This window comes from Lissotriton vulgaris, chromosome 11 (assembly GCF_964263255.1).
Source record: "Lissotriton vulgaris chromosome 11, aLisVul1.2, whole genome shotgun sequence".
Classification (NCBI taxonomy): Eukaryota; Metazoa; Chordata; class Amphibia; order Caudata; family Salamandridae; genus Lissotriton; species Lissotriton vulgaris.
In genome coordinates, this window is record NC_141699.1 from 266,496,367 (window position 1) to 266,521,224 (window position 24,858).

General features: G+C 45.8%; 1 protein-coding gene across 1 annotated transcript in view; it reads left to right on the top strand.

Moving 5' to 3' along the window:
• LOC147679638 (acyl-CoA dehydrogenase family member 11-like) overlaps nucleotides 1–24,858 on the top strand; it is a 415,381-nt gene that overhangs the window by 11,525 nt on the left and 378,998 nt on the right. The window contains exon 3 of the mRNA XM_086943210.1: nucleotides 13,674–13,906. Coding sequence (XP_086799336.1) covers nucleotides 13,674–13,906 — 233 coding nt within the window. The remainder of the gene's footprint in view (nucleotides 1–13,673; nucleotides 13,907–24,858) is intronic.

Sequence of the window (24,858 nt, forward strand, 5' to 3'; positions counted from 1 at the left end):
CCACCTCTAGCATTATACAGTCCTCTTTAACCCTTGACAAATAATTTCAGTGGTGATGCATTTATTTTTACTTTATTCGAAATAAAGTCTTAATGATAGGCAGAGTTGTTCCTGATTAATCATTCATCAGGGTACCTAGTGTGCATTTCAGCGGTATGACACTATTTTGAGAAAAAAACAATATCGACTTATAAAGGCATTGCCCCCCAAAAAAAAGTAAACATAAATATCGTGACCTTATACTTAAACAGTATACACATAAATATTGATGACAAAGATATTGTGAAAAAAATCTAAAAACAACAATATTGTAAATAAAGATATAAGTTTCACCTGCACATTAAAAATAAGGAAACCTAACCATCATCACGAAAACCAAAATATCAAACACCAGAAAATCAGCATAATTCTAAATAAAGCAGGGATTATTAAATAAAACTTGCATATACATATATAAGTAAGTAAAAATATACATTAAATTATGAAAACACTAATCAGTGTTTACCTTGAATTATGTTTGTCCCCAACCACCCAATCAAATTAAACCTTCACACAGTAACAATTAAAAACACTTTTCATATTAACAAACAGTTTGAAAAGGCTACGAAAATGCACAACATAATGCTCCCTAAAAAGTATTGCAGCAGAACAGCCTCACTCTACCAGACTGCAGAAATTCAAAAGACGACTGTAACACGTCAAAGAACTACTAAATCCTACAAATAAGGTAAGTTTGGCAACCAATAAAAACTAACAAAATTAATAAATAACAAACTATTATAAATGACAAACCTTGGCTGCTGAGACTTTTCCACCCCTAGAGCTGAGCCCTGGTTTTAGGGTGATGCTGTGGATAGAATGCCTCAACTGTGGAACCCGCCCCATATGATGTCTGAATGCCTGGTGCCTTGAAGGTAAAAGGGTCACACACTTCTTGTCACAAGAACTGAAAGTATTCCTGGAACAGAAGAAGGGGTCAGTGGAATCTCTCGAAATTCTATGGTGCTGGGAAGGCTTATATGCAGGAAATTGCCCAATCACACCTTGGAGCGCGAGAGAGAGTAAAACAGTAGCACAAAACGGAGGTGGAGACCTTCAAAGCCGGCCTAGAGAAAGAGACTGAGCTGGGTGAAACTAAAAGCCGTTAGATAACGCTTGGCAGATCGATGCAGCGCCAATTACACCTGGATGAGTCTCGCCAGTGTTGGCTGGCACCATGAGCAGTCTATAAGAACGGGAAGTCAAATCTAGCAAACTGCTTTATTGTTTGGCAACCCTTGCTTCAAACAACCAAGTTATTCCTGGGATTAGGTGACCATCTCCCGTTACTTACAGAAGCAGAGGCGATATCCAGTGCTTTCAAAGGCCATTACCAGGCCCTATATGTGCACAGTGAACTACCCCCTCAGGAGTAATCGGCACCCTTATTTGCGGATTTGCCACTGAAATCAATATCTACACTGGGATGTACTGAAATGGAACAGCCTTTTAGGCTGTTAGAGCTGGAACATGCTCTTAAGGACATGAAAACTGGGAGGATTCTGGGACTGGATGGTTTACCAGTGGAATATTACTAAAAGTTCACTTCGCAACTTCTGCCACCACTGCTGGCCATGTACAATGAGACCATTGAAAACGATAAATTTCCGGAAAGCCAGTATGTGGCTACTATTGTCCTCCATAAGGATGGTCTTCCACTTGAGGAGTGCCCCTCTTACCAGCCCAAATTGTTGATCAACTGCAAGCTTAAACTTTACACAAAAGTGATTGCCAGCTCTGGTCCATGTGGATCAATATGTTTCGTACCCCACTAAAGCACCAGACACTATATACGGAAGGTGGAGGGTGCAAGCAACCCTGGCGTATCGAACCCCCGGACCGACCCGATGTGGGGTATGGAAGGGAGGGACAGCCCGGAAGACTGCATTGCCCTTGATGACTAAGACGTCTTGCTCTATCTGTCTCTGCCTGAGACCACTGGACCCAGGCTCCTCCAGATGCTTTACATATACGGTCAGATGTCGGGACTCCTAGTTAATTGGTCTAAATCCCTGCTGCTCTTGATCACCGGGAATGCGGAGAAAGGAGAGTGGTGTGTTTGGGTGCCTGTCTGTCAGTTAAGTTTTCAATACCTGGGGATTTACATCTCCCTGCTTCTGGACTTAACCTGTCCCTGAACTTAATGCCCCTCGTGGTTAACATGAAGAAGGACGATGGACCCGCCTGCCACTCAGTATTTTGTTGAAGTCGAGCCATTTTAAAATGATGATCCTGCTGAGATTTCGATATATACTCTCCAACATTTCCCACTCCAAATCCCACAAAAATGGTTCGCAGTGTTCCAGGCCACAATGCAGTTCTTCCTCTGGGCGGACAAATCACCGCACGTAGCAAGTACACTCAATCCACCTATGATGGAGAAATAGCTGCAGCTGATGTGCGTTTATACTACTGAGCTTTACAACTTGTAATCCTCAATAGCTGGATACACCGAGATTGGGCAGATCTGGTGTCAGTATCCAGGTATTAGCCATGAGGTGGGAATCCATTATAGATGTTGTGTTGGGTGTTGAGACACTCACTGTACTGGACAGGGTGGGATGGAAAACTAACTAATGAAACCCCCCTTTGGAAAGGACGCTTGCTGCGACCGGTGTCTAGCGTGGAGGGCTTTTGTAAATGTGACTTAATCAGAGTTTCACACTTGGGGGATGTATGGAGAGGCTTCCTCGTAAAAATCCTTCCAGGATTTTTAGGCTGACTTTTGGCTGTACCATTCAGTTTTATAGATTCCTGCTACTCTGACACGCCCTTAAAGCTCTTAGGGATTCCCTAAAGGAGATTCCTGAAAGCACATACACTGATGGGGGCCCTGGGAAAAGGAGAATATCCTGCATTTACAAATCCTTGGTAATTAATTCACCCAACCTTATTATATCCCTGAAAGCCAGATTGGAGAGATGAGTAGGAACACTTTAGGACGATGACTGAGGGATGCATTGATGGCCTCATCCTCCAGGCTTCGCCTAATTCAATCAAAATATCTCCACATTAACTATCTGACACTGGCACATCCCTGTATATGCAATGAGGAAGGGGCGGGCTTCTTCCATGTGATATGGTTCTGCCCGGTGATAGCCCAATACTGGGGAGAGATATTTGTCATACTGTCAAGTATCCTAGATCCCCATAGACTCTTACCCGCTCATGCCTCTTCTTGGCCTGCTTGAAGAGTTGGGGGGTGGGAGGCGCCAGAGGGTAAAGATCGCTGGTGGGGGGACTGGGTACCCTCATAGCTAAACAGGATATCAATTGCACCTGGAACCCAGCAGACCCACTCTCGATACTAACATTGTTGCAGGGATTCTGCAGAGTCACAGTACTATGCTTGGGATTATTGGGACCTTAGTAGGCAGGGACCACCTGAGTACCCATGAGCCTGGGATCAACTAGCTACAGTGTCTCACTTACCCTCCAACTCATTCACAGAGGAATAAGTGATTAGACACACCAGAGCACAACACTACCGACCCTCTCAGGAATCGTGGTTGCAGGACACACCCTTTCGCTCTTACACTCTTACTAGTCCACATTAATTCTGACAGACACACACGAGAAAATGCTTAAAATATTTATTTTAACTATCGTGCTCTAGTATGCAGCATACGTGCCAAAACAAGTAAGAAAATGTCTAACACAGATACGGTTAGCATAGCAAGTAGTCCATTAATCATAAACTATGCTGTCATTATATGCAACAGTGTAGCCTTACCTTCCTTTTACTCTACAGAAGCAAAATGATTATATATTAGACGATCTCTAGGTGTTGGCAGCCGACCCCGTACCACAGTGTACACAGATGAAAGTTCTACGTCTCAAGTACTCTCACAATCGTTTCCCTGCAAAGGTCCCTCTCCAAGTGTATGTTACCTATCTGTGCATACCTATATGACAAGAAGTACCTGTCCCCAAACAACAATTGAATTTGTGTGTTTTGTCTAGGTGCTAGGGCCTAACCAGAGCAGAATAACAATGGACATTGTTGTTCAACCATTGTCTACATGTTCAGACTAAATCACAGGAAAGAACAGAACGCAAAAGCAACAGCGTGTTCTGTGTTAAAGGACATTGCAGCACAAAGCAAAACATACCCATAGAATAACTTGTGCAAAGCAAAGGGCAGTCTGCAACGTGCTCATGCTAATATAGGGAGAATGACAATGGGAGAATGACAATGGGCCTGCACAGGAATCATAACCCCCTCTTCTTGGTAAGGCAGGGGTGTGGAATTTATTAAAATGTCTACTTGTCCATGGGGCAGGTTGCTTCATAAATCTACTTGTCCTGTAACAAAATCCACTTGCCCCTTTGGTGCCATGTTGTGTGGCGACAAATTATGGCAGCAATCTCATTAGATAAGAGCTCTTATATAGCCTCTCTGATTATCCTAGGGCTCATACCATAGTAGTGTTTGAATACTAGCAATCTCTTTATGTTGCTACGTTTCCGCAGATCTACATACTGGGACTGAAGGTAGCCGTAAACAATAGTTCTAGGGTTGGAATGTCCTTTTGAGTCTGTGCAAACCTAAACTTGCATATTTTAAGGGTTTTCAACAACTTCTCTAATCTTTTCCAATACTGAGAAATGTTGGAAATTTACTCCGGACAATGGCAGATGTAAACCTTCTTCCAGGGTTGGGGAAAACGTGGTTGGAGGGAAAATAAACTTGCAAACCCTCAGGTGTTCGCATGAGCAAATCTACACATGCATATTTGCTCATGCTAAAATGCAGTTCACAAATATTTTCTAGGAGTACTATTTCTTGCCCTACTGCTGTAAATTCTTGTGAATTCACGAAAGCCATAAAGCTGCCCTTAATGCAAGGACATATAACAAGGGTGCACTTTTGAGACTTTCTTTAATAATTGTGCCCCTAATTTGGTCTGGCGTTAACCATGACCTTTTGTGTTTATTAAAATTCTCTCTCTGTATCGGCTGGCTTCACGGTGAGTGACAGCATTCTGCTCTTTCACAAGGAGCATATCGGCACACAAAGTAGTTTTGTTCAGTGTCCGTAACTAATGTGGCAGTGTGTGCTTTTTTAAGACCAAAAAATTTTTTTGCTTTTGGCAATGTTTGTTATATTGGTGAGGGTCCGGCAGCTCTCACATCAATAAGGTTTTACAAAAACCATGCCAAAACAAGTCACGCATTGCTAAAACTAAAAAGCTGACTACCAGTTCCGACCTACTGGCTTTGCCAATGCTTGTTTATTTTTGTTTCCCAAAATCATATTGAAACCGGTTACACTGATTTTCTAATATGAATATTTTGGGGAAATACTAGCATGCATCAACACATTTTACAAAATGATGCTGAAAAGAAATGGTAACTGAAATTTGACAGTACGTTTAGCAAAAAAAAAAATCCTACTTTCATTTTTTAGGAACATTTTATATTGAAAGCAAAGAATCATTAATCTTGCTTTTAAGCTTCTGCAAATATTTACATCTAATCAGAGAGCATTCTGGGAGCATTATGCATAGCCTCATATTGCTAAACTTTGAAACAGTGTGTCCACGTTTTTGTACTGAAACCACTGTCAGTAGTGCAGTCAGATCTTACATTTATTGAGAGGGTTCAGCCTAATAATAAAGGCTCTCAATTAATGAATCATAAATACAAGTTTGAACAGCATTAACTTAACTGCAGGCAGTGCCCTTCCCTGATCCTTAATGTGATACTGCAAACTGGCAGCCAAAGGGTTTGCGGTGCAGGGGTTTGGGCATGCTTGTCCCAAGGACAAAATGCACATTAAAACTTGTTGCCCTTGACCCCAAACAATATGTCCTGGGCGTCGGGATATAGGAATTCCACATCCGTGTAAGGCTAGCAGCACTGAATGACAGCAGAAATCCATGCTAACCAGAACCAAAGTGCGTAAGCGTTTGCAGGGCAAGAGTGTCTTCAGCAAAGTTTTGCTGAATTTGGTGTAACATTTGTGCACAATATTATATCCAATCACAACTTATCACCGGGACCCAAGATATAGAATGCCAAATGGAACGACCTCCATTCCAGCAACACATCAGAACCTAGCTGCCATCCATTTGAGCAGGTCAAAGCAACAAACATGCTCCTTGCTTCCAGTTGTCAATAGACCCTTCCAAGGGGAACCTGTGTGAAGTTTGATACAACTGAGATCCAGGAGATGCTGGGCTCGATGCACAGGGAACATTTACAGGCACCAGCCCCAACGCCATGTTGTATACAAGCTGCGTACCCAAGGAACAGATCTGGTTATGGGCCACTAAGGGACTCGTCGGCAGTTCAAAATCCAGGGCAGCAGGAAATTGGTTAGCCAGGCAGATATCCAGGGCCCACTGAAACTGGCACCGGATACAATGAAACACAGGTTGCACACAGGTGAAGTAAGCATATCGGAGGGTCAGACAAAATTCGGCATCAAGAGGATGTATACCAAAAAATTGTTGCATCTGCTCGTGTTACAGCTGCAGCAATGCCTGTCCGGGTGTGACTACAGATGGAGTAGCCATTGTGGAATAGAAAAACAGCTCAATGATTCCACAAATCAAGAAGAGCAGCAGTGGGAATCCTCCAAATATGCTGGAAAAAATCAAATGTATAAAAGCTGGTATTACTCCAAAAATAGTTTAAAAAGAAGTCACGAGGTCAGAGCCCACAAGTTAAAAAAAAAGTGTGCCAATCCTCGAAGTGCCAAATGCATTAAATATTTGATAAATCGATTCCCCAACATGTAGGGGGAGATTTGTGTCCGTAATGAATGTATTTCACTTGACATTCTTGCCACCTGCAATTCGGAGATCTCGCATGAGGAAGTGAGAGCCACCTCTTGTTGAAACAATAGGGCTTTGAATCTGCTTAGCTTATTGAAATCTATTTTAAGGGTTGGAATGGAAGGCCACAACGAGCTAATAACACTCTTGTGTGGAGGCCTAAAGAGAACATTGTTGCAACAAATAACTAGCTGTATGTGATTCCCGCCCACAGACCGCAGCAGTCATAAAAGCAACGTAATGGTGGGAATAATAGCGGTACCCAGAGCACTTTCAAATTACAAGCCAAATTAGGGGCAGAAACATTACAGGCACCCTAAAGTTGTACTTTTTGACAGACAAGGGAATAGCCAGCAGTGGAATCACATATCTCTCCAGTTAGAAACACCTCTCTATCAGTCCGTTGACAACAATATGTAAAAGTCAAGGACCATATCTCATGTATGGAACTACTCCCAAGGGGTTCATATCTACCTATAGGGAAGTGTTTCATGCAGGCAGTAAATTGAAACATTAAGATGGACAAGAAGGTAATTCTGTGTTTTAACCAGACTGCACAATTAGTTTTCATCGCCATTAATTGCTGTTTTGTTTACATGTTAAATTGAATGGTCAAAATAGGTAGCTACAATTGAGATAATGCCAAGGTACGTGCCCACTTTTCAGAGTCTACAGTATTCATCTAAATTGCATAACAGATCTAAGTTGATGTTGACCATGATCTAAGGTAGACACTTCATTGTGTACAATATCAATGACAGAAGACACAATATTATCCAAGGTGTAATATGAGATGATAAAGTATTAATGCTGTTGTTGACAACAGCCAGCATCTTGTCTAAATTGTCCTGATCAATTTGACGTAAACGCACACCTATCCACGAAGAACTACCCTCCGGTTTTTTGACTATTTTTTCCCTCGACTTATGTAGAACCCTTCTTTGAGAGATTTTCTTTCCTAGTGTGACAGGAGTCTATCAAAGGTAGATTTGTGACAGACCCACACTTGGTTTGTCTGTGGTGCTTTGAAAGGGACCACGACTTCAAGACTTGCGAGTACGGAAGCGCCTGAAGGTGCTGAGGGAGTGCTCCCTCAATCTCCTCGCCGTCGAATGACCCTGCAACAATCAAGATCCTAGTCTCGATCAAAGATATTGTTTAAGTCCCACCTCAAGAAGAAATTTAGAAAGCCAACAAGGTCTTCAACTTCCCTGCATCTGTTGATATCTTCTTATGAGGCGCTGGAGCGTTGGCACTTCAGCCCTATGCTTTGGCGGAGCCTGAGCCAGTGTCCGCTCCACACTTCTCTGGCTTCACTTGAGCCGGAGCAATTCCGCCCACCTGAAATAATTTCATTAGGCCATGCAACTCATATTTGGGCATTCTGCCCCTCACAAGCGCCGTTAGGGCCCACGGATTCAAGAGGGGCTCCCACTGGATCCCCGCCGGTGGGTTTGCCCTAAGTGCCAGTCGGGCCCTATGGAACTGGTGCTGGATCTGGAGCAAAGACTCCTGCAAGACAGATACCTTCCTTGGCGCCTACTCCAGTGCAGAAGCTCTATGTTGCCACCATCCCCATCTTTGTTCCAGACTCCAACATGCTTCTGGTGCCGACTGAGACAATGACCTCTGGATCAAAGCCCGTGCCGTTTTCCTTTCGACAGGCTGGGAGAGGGATACAAATGGAAGGGGTTTGAGGACCCTCATGGGTACCAGCATCCCCTTGATGATACTGAGGACATCTGATATGAGGAACTGGTGGAGGCCAGTGGGTAAGACACTCCCAGAGACACTGGCTTTGTCTCTTTTCTTACCGGTTATACAGAGGAGGGAGCCTCATTTGATATGGTGGTGTGTAGGGCTGCGGAGGTCCTGGACCTTCAGCTACCTTCAATGACAGTCAAGACGAATGGCTTGACAGAAGTGCTTCATCTGGGAGTCTCCTCTTCTGAACCCTTATTCCCTTTTGATGAAGCCCTTACTGACGTCCTACTTGGTGCCTGGTCATATTCCTGCACAGTGACTCCTGTACATTTGACAATTGCCCATCACCGTCGCCCCACTCCTACTAGGGACCCCAGTTTCCCTACCCAGCAACCCACCCTTGTGAGCTTGGTGGTCCCTTCACTTCTAGAGCCAACATTGGTGCGTTCCTTACTACTCTATTGGATAGGGAATCAAAGAGGCTGGATACCTTTGGCGAGAGGATGTCCTCTTCCGCCAGCCTTGCAATGAAATGGGTAGAGATTGCTTATCCCCCTCCTTACTGGTGTCTAAAAAGGACAGAGGCCTTTGTCCTATCCTAGACCTTTGCCTTCTCAATCTCCTTTCTGAAAATGTTGACATTCAAAATGTTCACGCTCGCCCAAGTTCTGTCTGCCCTTGACCCGAGAGACTGGATGGTGGCATTGTACTTGCAGGATGCATATTTACATATCCACATCCTGCCTTCCCACTGACATTGCCTGCGATGCACGGTGAGCCAAGAGCCCTTTCAGTTTTCCGTGCTCTCTTTGGGCCTTACCAGTTTCCCTCAGGTATTCACCAAGGTGATGGTGGTGGTTGTAGCTCACTTGCGGAGTTCAGGGGTTCCAGTATTTCCCTTCCTCAACGATTGTCTGTTGAAGGTGGGCTTTCCACAGACAGTCGTCTCCCACCTCCAGACTACGTTGAGCCTCCTGCACTTGCTGGGATTTACCATCAACCTGCCGAAGTCCCACCTGAGTCCCTCTCAGATGCTTCCTTTCATCAGAGCTGTTTTGAAAACAAGCAGCGAGTCCGGGATATTCGGGCCACGATATGGATGTTTCAGCCTGAATCCTGAATTTTGATGAGAATGACCCTGAGGTTGTTGGGCCTCATGGTCTCCTGCATTGTGCTTGTAACACACATACCCGTTGTCATATACGGACTCTGCAGTGGGACCTGAAGTCCCTAGGGGCAAAGCATCAGGGGACTCTGTCCGACATGGTCCAAATCGCAGAGGAGATTGTGAAAGATCTGCTGTAGTGGTCTATGTTGGGGCTTTGGCCGATCCTTTTGGCATTTAAAGCCTTTCTTCCTTCGATCAAGGGAAGGCTGGTGCAGGTGTTCATGGAAATCACTACCTCCATGTGGATCTGCAACAAACAGGGTGGGGTTGTGGAACCTTCGTCAAGAGGCACTGTGTCACTAGACTTGGCTGGAATGGCAGGGCAGTTCCCTGGTGGTTCAACATTTAGCGGGCTCCCTAAACGCAAGAGTGAACAAACACAGCTGAAGATCCCTAGCCGGTCACGAATTACATCTGCACCCAGAGGTGGTGCAAGGAATCTTTTAAGAGTAGGGTGAGCCTTGGTTGGACCTGTTCACCACCGCCGAGACAAGCGATGTCAGCAGGTTTGCGCGTTAGAGTTTCTAAAGGAGCTCTCACCAGAAAACACTTTTAGTCTCGAGTGACTAAAAGTGTCAAAACTGTATACTTTTTCGCCTTTACCACTCCTGCCCTGAGTTCTCAATAAGATCAGGAAATACCAGGTCCAAGTTATTCTTGTGGCTACGGATTGGGCACGAAGAGTCTGGTACCCATTGCAGTTGAACATGAGCACCAGTCCCCGATCAGGTTGCCTCTTCAAGAGGTTTGTCTGTCGCAGTAATAGGGGAGGATCCTGCACCTGAACCTGCACACTGTTCACCTTCATGTGGTGCCAGCTGACGGCTTTTGACCTTCTGCCTGAAGTCTGTGATATTATTCTGGCATCCAGGAGACCCTCTACAAAGTAAGTATACGCCTGGCACTGTTCTAAATTTGTGGGATCAAGTGTTTCAGGGAACATCGATCACTTTCTCAGGTTCTTCTGTTCTATCTTTGGCCCAGCAGGGTTCTGCCCTGGGTACGATTTAAAGGCTATTTATCAGCCGTTTCCGCATTTTTGTAATTGCCAGACCAGCCTTCTTTGTCCATTTCACCTGGTGTGGCTAGGTTCGTCAAAGGCTTGCAACATTTGTTTCTTCCCAGGCCATTCATTATACACCAAAGGATTTTAAATTTGTTTAGACTATTGGATGTGTGTATCTTTTGAGCTGCTGCACAATTTCCCTCTTTGGTTACTGATCATCAAGACTGCCTTTCTAGTGGCCATAACATCGGCCAGGAGGGTCAACGAATTGCAGGCACTCTCAGCACATCCTCTCTACATCACCTACTACCCGGACAAGCTGGTACTCCAGACACCTGCCTCCTTCCTTCTGAAGTTTGTGACTCCTTTCCATGTAAACCATAGCATCACCCTGCCTTACTTCTTCGTTCTGCATCACTCCTCCAAAGAGGAGGAGATACTTCACTGTCTGGACCCCAAAAGAGCGTTGTCATTCTACCTTGATTGCACTAAAGTCTGGATAAACGATCAAATCTACGTTGGGTATGTAGGTACCAAGAAAGGTAAGGCTGTGCAGAAACAGACTCATGAATAGTTCTTTGCATCAAGAACTGCTACGTATTGGCCAAGAAGCAACTCCCTGAGGTCTTGCTTGCTCATTCCACCAAGAGCCAAGGCTGTGACCACTGCATGACCTGGACATCTGTCAGACAGCAACAGGAGCATCTCTGCATGCGTATACAAAGCACTACTGCCTGGCAATTCACCCATTTAGTTATGCAGGACTTCCTGGTTTAAATCCGCTCTGCAGACCTACTTCTGGTGAGGCATTGCTAGGGTATCAAATCTAAGGAAATGAATCTGCAGCTATAAATCTCTATCAGATGAACAAGTTACTTACCATTGGTATCACCTTACCTGGTAGAGACTCTCTAGGTACTGCTCATGTCATTGCCGACGCCGTTATGGAGCCGAATGACACCACATAACGGCACTGAGGGGTACTGGTCAAAAACATCCGGAATCACTCTGACTCCTGGGGAATATTCTAAGGCAGTTAGATAGTCTCTACCAGATAAGGCGTTATCAGTGAAAAGTAACTTGTTCAACACTGCAAATCAGCTACAATTCTAATGGCCGCCTCATAAAGGCTAGCCTGTAATTGCATTAGGCATTGCAGACCAAATAAATGCATCTAGGTAGGTCATAAAAGGAGTCCAAAACATAAAAATGCCATGTTGGGCCTGCATGTACAAAAGGGGGTGCTGATGGACGGAGCATCTGAACCAATCTAACACTCACACCCAGTCACCAGATCTGGGTTTAATCCATCACCGTTCTTTAGCCCTCTCTGCCACCCCAGTGCAGACATGGCCATATGCAAATCAGTCTGACCCTGTGCCTCATGGGAACAGTCCAGCCCGAACTGCCAAACCATGCCTTCCCTGGACCGGAAACAAGCTTCCTAGGACCGGTTTCTGGCATTCCAGCCGTCTTCAGCCAGGCTTGCTTGAATCCAGTGGCAAAGTGAGCAAAGAACTCACGTCTGAGCATACCCTGCCAACTTATGGCGAACAAAAGGGGGTGGTGATGGATGGAGCATCTGAACCAATCAAACACTCGCACCCAGTCAACAGATGTTGGACCTGCATGGCTGGTGATTGTAAGAGTGACATTGCTAATGAACCGCAGCCTACAATCCATCAAATGGCTGCATTCATTAGATATTGGCAGCTCAAAATGGAGAACCCTCAAGCACTGTGACATTTTTTTAATACTGCTGCTGTAGAGTTACTTCATCTATCTAGACTATTCAAAAAGGGTTTTAAATATGAAGAAGATACCCATGATGGAAAGCACCAGTAACTTGTTAGTGATTTTTACATTTTTTACATTTGGAAGATATGTTTTCAATTAATGTTGTATGTAAAACAGCAAGTGAGTGACAGTTTGTATGAATTGCTGAATACAATGTCCCTTATACAATTTAATGTTTCATTCTGCATCCAGATCTGCTTTGACCTTCATGGTTTCTGTATGTGAAGATGCTAGAGTCTACATGGATGTTGAATACCACGGGGACTTATCAGTCTTCTAAACAGCAGTGAAACACATTAGGCCAATGATGATAATTTTAGAGGATCAAATTATTACACATTTTGTTTAAGTGAAAAAAACTCATGTGAAAGGACTTTACTTTAAATCAGTAACTAAGGGGCTTGTTCCAATGGCGGGCGGACATCAGTCGGCACGCCATCGCTGTGGAGCTGGGACCGGGCGCCGGTAAGGCAGCGGTCCTGCCCAGTGTATTAAGATGTTCCCGCCACTATGGTGGGGATATCCAGGCCCCTGAACATAGTGGACGGTGCTGCTGGCTGCAGTACTGTTAGCAATGCACAAATGACACGTAGTGCATTTATTTCCATGCACAAGGTGGCAGGCACCACGCAGTGCCTGCCCCCTTGTGAATGGAAATGTAGGGGGGTACCACGAGTACCCCCCCCCCCAGTGCACATTGACCCTTCCCCCTCACAGAGGGGGCCCGCAACAGGCCCCAGAACCCAGCCTCCACCAGCCTTGTAATCTGGCGGACGGTGCCTGCTAGGCACCGCCGCCATTTCACACATGCTGACCGCTTCGCCAGGCAATTATGATGATTGCCGTGGCGGAAGCGTGGAGGGCGGTCTTTGTGACCGCTGCGGTCAATGAGCGATTTCCCCCCCCCCGCCATCCTAATGTGGCCAGGGGAAATGGGAGCCAGATGGCGGAGGGACCTCCACCGCCGGCCTGGTGGTGGCGGTCCCTCTGCCATCGTAATCAGCCACCAAGTCATCTTTCCTACTGAAACACAGAATCCCAATAAATATCTTACAAAGAGTTTTGTTCACCTCTGCTTCTGTTTTTTCTCAAGAGGAAAATAGGCTCCTCTCTAAACTACAATTGAAATGTTATTATCATTCCCATGCTGCTTTCTTAAATTTGTGTTTATTTTTAGATATTCTTGGAGGTGGACCAAGATCTGCAACGGTTCGGAAAACGTGTGACGCAAGAGATTGACATTTTAGGTCGTGAGTGTGAGTTGAATCTCCCTCAGCTTCAGCAGTATGACCCTTGGGGTCAGCGCGTGGATCACATTATTACCTGCCCCGCCTGGAAGAGGATGAAGGAAATTTCAGCAGAAGAAGGCCTGATTGCTGAGGCCTATGAGAGGCGATATTCCAGTTGGAGGTACTGTACTTATTTTACCTTCTATCCTTATGCTCTTAAAAAGGAAGTGACCACCCTTCTCTCCTTTTCATTAAACAATGCTTTTTCAAACCACACAATAACATTCATGAGGCCATTTGTTAGTTTTCGCTATCACCCAAATTCTAAAGAAGAAATTGTTACCTACGAAGTCTCTGGCGATCACTAAGTTGTTTCCTGCTACTTATTTCCATTGTGTTTTCTAGCTCAAGACAGCTGAACTCTTGTTTGCAAAATACATAGTATGGGTTTTGGGTTTACGGCATTCACCTTGTTTGATTGTGTCTGCCCCGTTCATCCATTGCTTTGGACAGTATCAATCACCTGGAGATAAAATGACACTGTGCATAATGCTCTGTAAACCACCTCCTCATAAATAGATGGATTTTTTTTTGTTTTAATTTCTTTTTATTGAAGAGAAACCAACGAAACAGCATCAGGTGATCAACGTGTGACATCATTGCGGGGTTTGATTTGTCATTCGTACAGAATCATAAATTACAATATGCATAAACTTTGGAATCACGGGGATTCCTGTGTTTCAACTTCCCTTTGTCTTGTCGGGGGTGTACACAAATCATCACGATGACTATTCCAGGCCCCCAGATCTTCCCCCACTTCTCCGGACAACCCCTAGCCACATAGACTGCCCTTTCTCTAAACATACACCAGTCTAGATACTTGGCAGTCCGGGGTGACTGGCTGGCTCCCCAAAGCTGAGCGATATTACGCTTCGCCACCATACATGCCAAAGTCACCCACTGTTTCTGATACCCATTCAAATCCGTGGGTTCCCATACATTCAGTATACATCTCCGGGCTTCCGGCCGTATCTCCTTCCCCAGTACTTCTTTGATCAGATCGTGTACCTTCACCCAATAATTCTGTATCTTTTCACAGTGCCATAGGATGTGCATAAAAGTGCCCAGCTCTCCACAACCTCTCCTACAGTCTCCACTCACCCCGTGCCCCATATGTACAAGTCTAGGCCCTGTGATATATGATCTATGTAGGATCTTAAGTTGCACCAACCTAAGCCTCATCTGAACCGCAACCACTTTGGGGGAGGAGACAGCTTCCACCCAGTCGTCATCATCTAACTCCAATCCGTCTGCTCCCCACGCTGTTCTAATACTCCCCAATGGGTCATCCATATTATTTACAAGCTTCCTATATATCAGGGAGATGGTCTTTTCTGGGATGTGACCGTCTAGCACTCTGTCCTCAAGGGAAGAAGCCTCCGGAAGCTCCATGCCTCTAGGTATGCGGGCAAGAAGGGCGTGTCTAATCTGCCGGTACCGAAAGTGTTCATTATCATTCAACTGTATTGTTTTTTGAGCGATTCGAATGTCTGCACACAGCCCTTCTCCCACACATCTTTAATCTGACTGATTCCGATAAGGTCCCACTTATCGAACCCTTTAGACTTCCACAAGCTCCCGAGCTTCTCTGAGCTGAGCAGGGTGGTGGCCAATGTCGGTTTTCCTTCCCATCCCAAACTTCTGGTAGCCGCGTGCCACACATGTACGGCATGTGCTGTCTGGCCCGACAACCTGAATCTTCCGGGCTTGGCATACAAGGCTTTAATGATATCTCCACCTGGTGCCTGCCCACGGTCCATAGCATAGCCTTGGTCCCCGAGGGGGCCATAAACCATGTGGTTCACCGCCGCAGGATGTGAGGCCCAGTAATATTTCTTTAAGTTCGGGAGACCGATGCCCCCATCATACCACGGGAGAGTCAGTAACAGGAACTGGATACATTGTATTTCGGAGTATGTATAGGAAACGAGGTAAGGCCATCATCTTAAACAACACCGCCCTCCAAGGTAATGATAGGGGGAGAGCCCTCCAGCGTTCCACATCTTTTTTGAACCGACTCAAGGGGGGCTCTAAATTATTAGCATATCTCGCCTTCGGGTCCAGTGTTATATATATGCCAAGATATTTAAATCCCACTAGTTCGATGTTTAAAGGCCATGACTGCGGGACCATAGGCGGTTCACCTGCTATAACAAACAATACCAACTTTGACCAATTTTTAGCAAACCCAGAATATCTACCAAATATGGCCAGGACATCTAAAAATGTAAGGCGAGATTTTATCCTCCCACTCAGGCGTACACCGCAGGCCACGTATCGTCCAGTCCCACCTGAACCAGGCCGCCAGAGGCTCCAGTGCGAAGAGAAGTGGGGACAACGGGCATCCCTGTCTCGTGCCCCTCCCGAGGGCAAAATCAGCTGATTTACAATTATTTACGATCAATCTGGCCAAGGGAGTGACATATAACAATTGAACCCACCCGATAAATTCCGAGCCAAAGCCCATCTTAGTCAAAACTGCAAACAGATAAGCCCATTCAACCCTATCAAATGCCATAGTGGCATCCGAGTACACCAAAACCGCTGGTTCCAGTATCCTCTGGGAGCCACCCAGGATCACGTGGAGTCTCCGCAAGTTCAGGGCTGTGTTACGACGCGGCATGAAGCCAGATTGATCTGGGTGTATCAGGGTTGTAATGACCTTGACCAACCTGGTGGCGAGCAATTTTCGCAAAATCTTGGGCTCAGCATTGAGAAGCGAGATGGGTCTATATGAGGAAGGGGACGTCCTAATTTTGCCTGTCTTATGAATAACTACAATATCTGCCACACGCTGGTCGTATGGAAGTTGCCCCAGATCTCTACTTTCTAGAAACATGATAGGAATATGCGGAGCGATTTTATGGGCATTTAATTTATATAGCTCTATAGGCATCCCATTAGGACCCGTTGCCTTCCCAGACTTTATGCTTCTAATCACCTGTGCGATTTCATCATCCCTAATGGAGAAGTCTAAATATTTCCTATTGCCATCAGAGAGGCTTGGCATGTAGATATCTCTGATCATTTCGCCATTCTCGGTCTCAGTAAAACCATTCGCCGAGGCATATACGTCTTTGTAATTCTCAGAAAAGACGTCTGTGCCTGTGGATCAGTAATTCTATCAGGACCCGAATCCTCCAGTTCAGGCACGAAACGAGTGGTCAGCTCTCCACGTTCTAACCAAGCGATTAACTTACCGGCCTTATCTCCATGTTCATATACTCTGCTTTGTATAACATTGTTATGATAGACTGCCCTCTCCCTGGAGAGGCCCTTGTACTCATCTTGTTTCAACTTCAGCAGATGCAGGTCTCCCTGTGCAGCAGTCTCAGCCACCCGCTCCTCTAACCCATCAACTTCTGCCTCCACCCTGGTTACCTCCGCCTGGTGTTTCTTGCCTGCAATCAAGGAAAGGACCTCACCCCGAAGTACGACTTTATATGCCTCCCACAGGGACTGTGCTGAGTCGACAGTGCCCACATTCTCCAGAAAATAGCGCTCCGAAATTTGGAGTACCTCCTTTTTTGTGGCTGGGTCCTTCAAGTGCCATGCGTTAATCGGGGCTACCCTGCCAACCGCTGGTTGCCCGATCTCAACCTTAAGCCACATCGGGGAATTATCTGGGACTCCCCTCCTCAGGTATCTTGCTTCTCTAATCGTGTCTGCCATAGCCGCCGGTATCAATATGTAGTCTAATCTGGACATACTATTGTGTGCGGCAGACACATGATTGAAGTGCTTCTGAGTCGAATTACGCACCCTCCAAATATCAACCAACCCCAGCGTTTCAAGGAAGTCAGGGAGCCGCTTCTGCGATGGTGTATGAATTCGCACCAGGAGTCTATCTATTCCCCCATCGAGTACTGCATTGAAATCTCCCCCAGCACAAGGAGACCCAGGGGCAGGGTTAGAAAAACGGTACTCAAATCTTTAAAAGTATCTGACTGAAGGCCTGGAGGCACATATACGGACAAGAAGGTAACCGTCGTACCCCCCAGCTGCCCCAGACACCTACATATCTGCCCCTCTGGTCTGACCATGTAGCCTGCATTTCAAACAGAAAGGAGTTTTTTATTAGGATACCAACTTCCCTGGACCCCGATGTGAACCCAGCATGCGCCACTAGTTTATATCCCCCTTTATGGAGGGCCATGCACCGATTCCCGACAAGATGTGTCTCTTGCAATAGTGCAAATTCTGGGGAGTGTCTTCTAATTAGCTGATTCACCATCCCTCTCTTTATCTTGTCGCCCAGACCATTGACATTCCAGCTCAACACTCTTATCCCCGATCCCTGACTAGTGCAAGACATTTACCCCACACCGCTAGCATCGAATTGCAATACTGTCACCTGATGCAAAAAATAAAAACATTTTGTTAATAATACTGCACTGAATACAATTTTAATTTCAAAACCCCCCAACCCTTGACCCCCCACCCTGCACCCCTGCATGTAGCTTGCGCACATCACCAACCAGCAGTGTGCCTATCACCCCAACACTAATCTACAACTAACTAAAAGTAGTAAATGGAGGGAGGCCCAAACGACCCGCCCGCCTCCCCCCCACCCAGTCTTGCCATTACTTCTTCACTCCGGACTGTTCCAGAATAATTCATAATCTAGGATAACTAAACCGGAGAATCCTTCCGGACCAGCCCCGTCCCCCGCTCATAACATACGGCAAATTAAGTCCTGCAGTCTTCATTTTTGGTTCTCCTATTGTTCATCTGCTTCTTCCCGACCTCGTCCCTCCGCCTCTGTCGAGTGCACACTCTCCAACAAGTCCGACGCCACCTCAGGATTATCAAAAAACCAGGTCTTCCCTTCGAGTTCCACCCCGACAAGAAGCTCATAAATTGTCTCTGCACCGCTTGAGTAAAGTCTGGGAAGAAAGAAAGGGTTGTATTTTCATACTTCAGGGGGGCCCTGCACGCGCCGTCTGTAGGATCGCATCCCTGTCACGAAAATTGAGGACCCGTGCAATGATGGGGCGGGGCCCCGATTCGTGGCCCTCCCCCAGGTACCCTGTGTGCACGTTCGACTGTGAAGAAATTGCTTAGTCCTTTAGGCTTAAGGTGGTTAAGAATAATGTCCTCGATGAACAGGTCCGGTGCTTGACCTTCTATTTCTCGGGGACTCCAAGAATGCAGACGTTGTTACGCCTGGCCCTCCCTTCATAGTCATCCAGCTTACGATCTGTAAGGACTCTTGAGGCTTTGAGGTCCGGAACCTCTTGTTGCGACAGAGACACGTCGTTGATCAAGCTGGCCGCCGTGACCTCTAGTGTCTTCACTTTCTCACTCGCCTTAGTAAGATCTGCCCGTATCCGCCCCATCTCAATCGTTACTGTATCCAACTTATTATTCAGGGCCTCCATCTTCTGGCCCAGGGACGACTGAACCCCATTTATGGCCGCCATGAGATCTGTCAAAGTTGGCTCAGTGGGACCAGGCACGGCCTCTTCTCCTCCCACCTGGGTTCTTTTCACCTCCATCGGGGACCTCTTGGACATGGTATATCGGTCCAACTTGTTGGATTGAACGTTTCTAGATCCCTTGGAGGATCTAGGCAGGGATCTATCCACGTCAGTCTTAGTCGCAATCTCACTCCCTTGAATATCGGCGCCAGATGCGTTCCGGAGCCCACACCAAACGCTCGGGTCACAGTGTATTTGCACTCCCTTGACACCCATCAACATCAGAACACAATTCACGCATCTCCAGGGCTTCCGTCGGTCCAGGTCTGATCCTTCAGTGGATGACGGGTCAGATTAATTTTACCACTCCAAAGGTTATCGCTAGGTGAGCAGTCTACCTTGGCCCGCCGCACGTCCAGAGGCATTCCCGATGTCACAGGGGCTCAGTCAGCCCAGGTGCGGGCAGTCCACGCAGTGGCGCGACTCCACCTCCTCCACCATGCTTAATCCGCCACTCAGGACCCAGGAGTAACACAGATAGCTGGTCCGGCCGCAGAGGGTCCACTTTTCCAAATGGGTCACCATCCAGCGCATCCCACAGTGCCACAATATGGATTCCTAGGGTTCGCCCCTCGCCGCCTCAAGGCCAGGGAATTTACCAGTCACTCTGCACAGTGCTCCACATCCCGCCGCTATGTTCCCAGCAGCCGATGGTGACAGGCGGACCAGGGCGCTGTCCTCCACTCACGCTGCCCCGGCGCTCGGGCTAGGGTCGGGCCAGAACGCGGACCTCTGGCCCCTGGCCCCTACTGTTGATGCACTCGGGGGCATCCACCACACCACTCGAGGTCCCGGCTCCACAGGACCTCCAGGCCCCAATTCGCAGGACGATGTATCTTCGTCCCTGGGCCACTGAGACGGCTCAAAATAGGTGCCGCAGGTGTCGCTTCCGCTCGCTAAGCCGGGAGCTGGGCACAGTCCCAGGATGTGGGCCAGGATAGTGTGGCGAGGTAGGGAGGTCGGCGGAGCCGGTCTCCTAAGCGGCCATCCTGGTCGCTCGCCAGGCTCCCACAAATAGATGGATTTAATTTGTAGTAGTGTTCTTATTTGTCTAGGAGTTATCTGGGGACAGTCTGGTCTTCCTCTTGCAATGATTGCATTTCTCACTTTTTTTTTTTTTTTGCTGTAAGACATTTATTATGAACAAATGAAAAAGAAGATGCACACTGCGTCACGCCAACAACCCGGAGGCAGGCCGCTATCAGGTAGGTTATACAAAGATTACATAGAAATAGCTCAGAGGCCATCATCCGGCCGGGTGTATCATTTAGAGGTAAACTTAAGATACAATAAAATCCTCAGTGTTTGCAGTACATCTTCAGCAAGTAAACGGACTTACTTTTCTCACAGTGCTGCTGACAATTGAAAAATAGCGAAAATCAATGAAGCCGCCCCTGAGTAAGCAGCATTCAACCACCCGCTGCAGCAGCCTATAAAAAGGATGTGCCTGCCAGCACCATTTTTCTCCCAACAGGACCCCCCAACAAGCTAAACCAGGAACTTCAAACATAGGTGCAAGTACGTGAAAACAGCATCCATACAACACTCCAGTACACAAAGGGGTCGCGTGGGCCTGCCACAGGTTGTGTAGATAAGGGGCCAGCCATGGTCAGGGCGGGTACGGAAAGGCATCTTGGCTGTGCACGAATTAGCGAAGGGCGTGTGGGGTGGGGGGGAGGTGGGGAGGTGTAGTGAATTGTCCACAGGAGGACCGGTAGGACGGGGGGGGGCAGGGGACACCATCCGGGTCAGTGGAAGCATCATACGCATAACTTGCGTCTGGGCAGTGTCTGTCAGTGTGAGCGCGGGACTGCAGGGCCGCAACCATTAACCCACGTAGCGCGCACCCTTAGCCCATGTCGTCTGAAATACTCGTCGCACGTGAGGTACCCGGGGAGTCAGAGCTCGTGCGTTCTGTAGTCCATTGTACAAACGGGCCCCATATGTCAGTGGGTCTGGAAGCGGTGGGCATGGTCTCCCAATAGTGCGTCAGTTGTGTGTGGCCGTAAGTCACGTCCCTGATCCAGCTTTCGAGTGTGGGGAGGGCCGGCCTGCCCCAGTGCAGAGCGATCTGTCGTTTGGCATATAACAGGAGTAATGCATGCAGTTTCCTGTCGCAGGGCTCAGTGTTCTTAACATACCCCAGCAGACCCAGCAGTGGGGTCGGTGAGTCACTCCTTTGTGTGATTTGATTGATGGCATTGAAGATCTCTGACCAGTATGCCCTCAGCTTGGGGCAGCTCCAAGCCACATGAATAAAGGTTGCATCGTCACCCCCACATTTCCAGCAAGAGGCATCCTCACGGATACCCATGCGGCGTAGTAGTGCCGGAGTGCGGTAGTATCTGTGTAGGAATTTGAAGTGGATAAGCCGCAGTCGATAATTTGGGGATAGAGCTGTGAGTTGCGCGCAGCAATACTCGCATTTCTCACTTTTTAACAGTTGCTTTGGAAGCTGAAACATATACTACCTCCAATTAAACAGCACACTCATAGTTCCCAAATGTACTAATCTGTTCATGGACAAATTTGAAACCAAATTCATTTATACTGATAATGATGGGTTCAACAGTTTAATTCTCTACAATTACTTCTTAGATGACACCCTTATTATGTTGCAGGGCACACTAGAGTACCTTAAGATTCAAGTTGCTGAAGTGCAATTAAAACATGAGAAACTTGATTTCACTGCCACTTTACAGAAGCATAGCATGCCTTTTTTAGATGTAATGATTACCATAGTGAATCACAAAATATCTACCACCCTATATAGACAAACCAAATCTATAGGAATAAACTCCTCCATTAGTTCAAAATTGATTGAAAAATAATTTACCTTTCTTCACAGCTGAGGCAAGTTAAATACATACATCTAATGTATCTGAATACTTGGGACACGAAAACAAGTTCTGCAGAAAATGTCAAGCTAGTGGTCATCTATTTGATGTACTCGATAAGTCCAAAGAAATGGGGTATGATTCACAAACTGCATTTGTAGTAAGTAGTAGTACTAAAGTAGTACTCCTTACTATAAAGTTCAATTCACAGACCTGTGAGTGGAAACCTGCACCTCCACATATCCTGTCTTTTTATGGGAAGATCTGCACACATGAAAGTTTTACTTCTTAGTAGTATATGTAGAAGGGACCGGGGGAGTACTTGGACAATCGGTAATAGTTAGTAATGAATGAGAGAAGTTTGGGAAGGAGTAAGCAAGGGTTTAGGGAGGGTTAAGGAGGGACAGACACCCACCCCCAAAAGAGTAAGTCGATTGCTATTGACAAACTGCACTTCTGAAGCCAAAAAAGGACTCTAGCAGTAGTAAATGTACGCCAGAAGTAAATCCAACATCACAGATGGCCAACCACTGGTACTGCTACACCCTCCTCTAGAAAATAATTGAGGCAGGGACTTAAAAGTCCCATAGAAAATGTTGTTGAAATATATTTACTGGAACAGTGTCACTAATGAACCATTAGGGACATCCCCTTAGAGCACACCTCTTCTCCTCCCTTAGAGTCAGAGGATTCCACACACTTTTTATCCATTTAGGAAAAAGTTTATTATCTTTATCTTTATGTTTACTTGTATGCTTTATATTTGTTGTTTAAATCTTTCACAACATTTTGAAGCGTATATTCACATCAGTGACATAGATTGTTTCGTTATCCAATGCATTTCGAGCGTACCGAAGCGCCCTTCATCAGGGTATACATACTCTAAAACAAAGAACATATAATGCCAAAATTACAATGTAAAACGTGTAATTTTTAAATCTGTTCAAACCATTGACATACTTTTCAAAACACAGTGACTAACACATTTCTCAAAGCTCGTCGGTGTACATTCTAAGTGTGCTAGTATGTAGGTTCACTCACGTGTCACTGTATTCTATGTAGGATTCGGAATCTGTAAAAACAGAGATAGATGCAAGCGCTGGGGTAAATAATCTGCTCGCGTATATAAAACTCTACTCAGAACTAAAGTTTAGTTTAGAGCTTTCAGGAAACTGACCTAGTATCAGATGATTCGGCGTCTCAATCGGCGTTCTCTGCCCTTCCGAAACGGATGGTAGTCATGGTAACTAACAACAACTGTTCCTATAAGCTCTCATTCCGCTCACGTGATCGTGAGGCGGGAGGAAAAGACGGCGATCAAAACCCGCCGGGATAGTCTATGTTAACTCTACTGTCCAGTGTCAAATAATAAATCAGACTAATTAAGGTGACCAAATGATGGATCATGATAATTCTAAAAGTCAAAACTAGATGTTATACATGTCGGTGGTATAAGGGGATCGAACCCTGGTTTACGGCTGCAACCAAGGGCCAAAACTTAGACGCTAGTGCTATACATCCACTTAGTGTATCGTGAGTGAGTAAAATTACATGTATTAGGCTGAACATTTAAAAATTACATTCAAATAGAAGACAACTACAAAATAGTGCATGCTATATCGCAGGTTATTCAGTCCAGTGTAAGGGGGACCAGTGGTTCCCTTTACTGTTATACATTACCAGTTGCTATTTAGAGATAGCACGATAGTTCGCTCCTTTCATTCAGTCCATTGGGACTATAGGTAGAAAGTTTGTGAATCCAAAAGTTTTCACGTTGTAGCATATGTTTGGTATTGTCTCTTCCTTCTGCTTTCTCTACTACTTCCAGGATGATATACTGTAGTTGAGAGATGTTGTGTTTTGCCTCTATGAAGTGCGTGGCTACTGTTGATTTTAGGTTCTTCAGTCTGATGTTGGATTTGTGTTCGGTCAGCCTTACCTTGATGCTTCTCTCCGTTTTACCAATGTACAATTTACCACATGGGCATTTCAGTGCGTAAATTACATTCTTGGAGTTACATGTAGCGTTGACTCTGATCTTTATTTTATTCCCTTTCATTGGGTGATTAATGGAATTTCCTTTGATTATGTTGTTACAACAACCACAGTTTAAACATGGTTTAGTTCCTTTGAATGTCTCAGTTGCTGATTTCCTTTGTTTGAGGCTTTCCCCTAAGTTCTGTGCCCTGGTGTGTGCAAATATTGGATTCTGTGCAAATGTGTTTAGAAAATCAGGTTCAGATTTTAACATACTCCAATGTTTTATGATGATCCTCTTGAAGTTGTTGCTTTGTGTCGAATATTTGGATACCGCAACTATGCGTGTTTCTTCACATTTTTGGGTTGTTTTTAGAAGATTCCTCCTATCCATATTATCCACTTTTTCTCTTGCTTTGTTAATCACCTCTTTGGGATAACCTCTGTCTATAAATCTTGAGCCCATCTCATCCAAGGTTTGTTTTACATTTTCGTTATCTGAAGTTATCCTTTTGACCCTTGCCATTTGGGAATAGGGTAGATGTAGTTTCAAACTTGGCTGATGAAAACTAGTATAGTGTAACAAATTGTTCTTGTCAGTGTCTTTGCGATATACATTAGTTTCAAAACCTTTTTCAGTGTGGGTGATTCTGACATCAAGAAAGGTTACCGTGGATTCTGATATATCCCACGTTATTTGAATTCGGCTGTCCTGTCTGTTAAATTCCTCTAGCGCAGTTTCTAGCAGAGTTTTGGAGGATTTCCACATGATAAAAATG